The sequence below is a fragment of the Austrofundulus limnaeus genome, unplaced genomic scaffold (genome assembly GCF_001266775.1).
Source record: "Austrofundulus limnaeus strain Quisiro unplaced genomic scaffold, Austrofundulus_limnaeus-1.0 Scaffold1925, whole genome shotgun sequence".
NCBI classification, from domain to species: Eukaryota; Metazoa; Chordata; class Actinopteri; order Cyprinodontiformes; family Rivulidae; genus Austrofundulus; species Austrofundulus limnaeus.
The window spans coordinates 22,978-25,854 of NW_013954327.1; the positions used below are offsets into that span (position 1 = coordinate 22,978).

At 34.6% G+C, this 2,877-nt stretch overlaps 1 protein-coding gene across 1 annotated transcript in view; it reads right to left on the reverse strand.

The window, feature by feature from the left end:
- Positions 1-595: 595 nt before the first annotated feature.
- The window catches only part of LOC106536667 (ADP-ribosylation factor-binding protein GGA3), a gene marked incomplete at its 5' end in the record, with an annotated part of 6,887 nt that continues 4,605 nt past the window's right edge, over positions 596-2,877 (reverse strand). The window contains 4 exon segments of the mRNA XM_014033989.1: positions 596-871; positions 1,165-1,275; positions 1,715-1,884; positions 2,323-2,471. Of these exon segments, the coding sequence (XP_013889443.1) occupies positions 761-871; positions 1,165-1,275; positions 1,715-1,884; positions 2,323-2,471 (541 nt within the window).

A 2,877-nucleotide genomic window follows, 5' to 3' on the forward strand; every position in this document is an offset into this window, starting at 1 on the left:
GGTTAAAACCACATGAGGAGAAAGCAGGAAGTTTACTGGAGTCACTTGAGTTTAGATTAGCTAAAACAGACGCTCATCATCACTGGGCTCTTTAAGCAACAGTTCAGATCTTTGGAAGAGGGTTTCTGTGGAAAAGTCATGAGCCACTAATAGGCCTACGTAGAATTTGACGTATATTTGCAAGCACAAATAGCAGCTGCAATACATCCAGTGTGGCACTTCATGCATAAAAATCAGTTGTTTAGTTAAAATAACTAAGAAACATAAAACTGACAGTGACGTAAAGGTTTATAAAATATTATTCACATGAACTGATATGAACGTTTTGAGTTTTTAAGAAGGCACGCTARTTTGATGTTTGCTGCTCAGACTACCCATTAGCTCAATTATTGAGAAAAAAAAGTTTTAATACTTCTTGAGTGTACAAAACAAACTGATGCACAGGTGAAAGTAGTGCAGGCTCACAAATAAAATGAACTGTAAGTTTTTTGTGCACAAGACACCGCAATTCTTTTATTAATGGTTTATAATGTTTTCATGAAACCCCACTTCCAAAACATTACCTGTGCAAAACAGAGCTGACATTTCTWACCTCTTTCACTGGAAAACATTTATTTGGTTTAATCTTTAGTAGATTTGCAACGTTCACAGAAAAACTAATCATCATCTTAGTGGAGCTTTTTTTTCTTCTTCTTTTTTTGGTTTGTTTCTTTCTTTATACTTCCTTTACCATACATTGGCTGAGTATTTTTAGTCGTTTTTAGTTTGTGACCAAAGTATTCCAGTTGGGGAAATTGTCAACCTCTCCCGTTTCATTCAGACGTTGGTCTCCATGTGTCAACGTCAGCTTGTAGCGCAGACGAACTTTAATCTGAAGGACAAAATAAAAATAAAATAAAACAAAAAATAAAACACATAGGAAGCTAGAAATCTGCTAATTTAACTGATGTTCCTAGAAAGTCCTATTATTGTCAGGGTTAAATTGKTTTACAGAGAGCAGGTTTGTTGAGCTGTTAGCATTGAAGCATTGCTGATCACAAACAGCTGAGTTATAAGACAGGAACAAGCAAAACTGAAATTTATTCAGCCTAAATTTAGGCGCCGGGCGTTATTTGTTTCCTGATGTGGGTGAAGTATAAACCAAGTGAAGGTGTTCACACTCACATTCTGAGGATTAGTTAAGAGCAGGACCTGTGAGACTGCAGGTGGAGGCAGGAGMGGGTTGTAGGGAGGAAGGTGTGTCTGAGAGGCCGGCTGAAGCTTCACCAACATGCTCTGTGGAACGGTTCATAATGCTCATTCAAATAAAAAACACTTACATGTGAAATGCTGTAATAAATATTAGTAAACTGTCTGTACATAATATTAGGAAAATAATCCTAAATTAGAACATAAAGAAGAAGAAATGTTACATAAAAATCAGATATTTTTGGGAGTAGGATTTATGTTAACAGAAAGATAAACTGATTAAAATTGTTTAAAAATAAAGTAAAAAACTGGAAACAAAACCACCATACAGGCAGTTTCACACACTCAGATTACAATTTATTTGCTATTTCTAGATGATACAATGTGAACYCTGTATGTTAAAATACTTAACCATTGATATAAATCTGTATTTTTGATATGTTGTCATTTTCATGTTTTATTTTATGCCTAATGTATGTGACGATTTGTTATGAATATTAGTATTAATGTTAAATGTTTTATTTACCTTTGGAACAACAGCTTGAAACATAAAATCCTTCACTTGGAGCGCAGACGTGTTCACTGCAGACATGACGACCACGGCGACCCCTGGATGACTCGACYGTCCATCTCTGGCAAAATGAAGCGACACGTGGATACCAGCCCGGTTCAGCAAAGTAATCGGATCCAGCTGACCTGCAGGAGAACAYCACATCCAGAGCTCAATATCTACACGTCTCAGGTCATTTTCAGTCTTTTTTTTTTACATTAAAGACAAAACTTTTGTGTAAATATTTATTATAAACTCATTTTTTGAGCTAGATTCTGACTTCTGTTATTAGTTCATCAAAGGTTTGTTAGAAGACTGGAGACATAAAAACTGCAGCTCACACAGTTCAACTACAACCAAAGGATTTCATTCAAGCTTCAACACTGCAAAAAATAAACAAATAGGTGCMTCTTAAACTTACTTTTATTCAAGTGATTAAACATGCAGTCAAACATTTTACTGAAATACAAATTTAATCAGAGCTGAAATTTACTATAAACAAAACCCTGAGAGCCAGAGAATAAGCAGAATAAAACAAAGTCTCAAATTTCCTCTCCAATCTTTTGTATTTTTAGGAAAAGTACCAGATTTAATGTCCTCCAGAGGAACAAAGATGTTCTTCAGAGACTGAGGCGGACTGGAGCTCTRCTCTAGCTTCAGTGAAGATCCAGACTCATTTGTTTGTTTCTGTGTTTTTGGAGAGGATGAGACCCTCTGAACATCAGGGAGTGACCTGATGGGACAGAAGTTGAGGGTTAGTTTAGTAGAAATTTAACTGAATTCAAAGAGCAGTAAGAAGAAAACAACAAACTAGAAATAACAGCTGAAATATAATCACTGGCTTGTTTCTTAGTAAAGATTTGTTTTATTTCTGATCTAACCCCACTGTTATAGATAAATAAATTTCTAATATTATGATTTCTTCTTAGGTTAACAATAGTTTTAGGATCTGTGTTTTATATATTTTCTTTATACTCTTTGGTGTTTTAGAACTACAGGCTCATTTTGGGTTTAGTTTTGTTACCTGTGTTTTCCCTTGTGTTCCTCAGACAGTTTTCTACTTATTTTTTCTTTTTTTTCTCCTTTTGTTAATTATTTACATTTAAGAATGTGATTTTCTTTTGTTTATTAATTTTTAC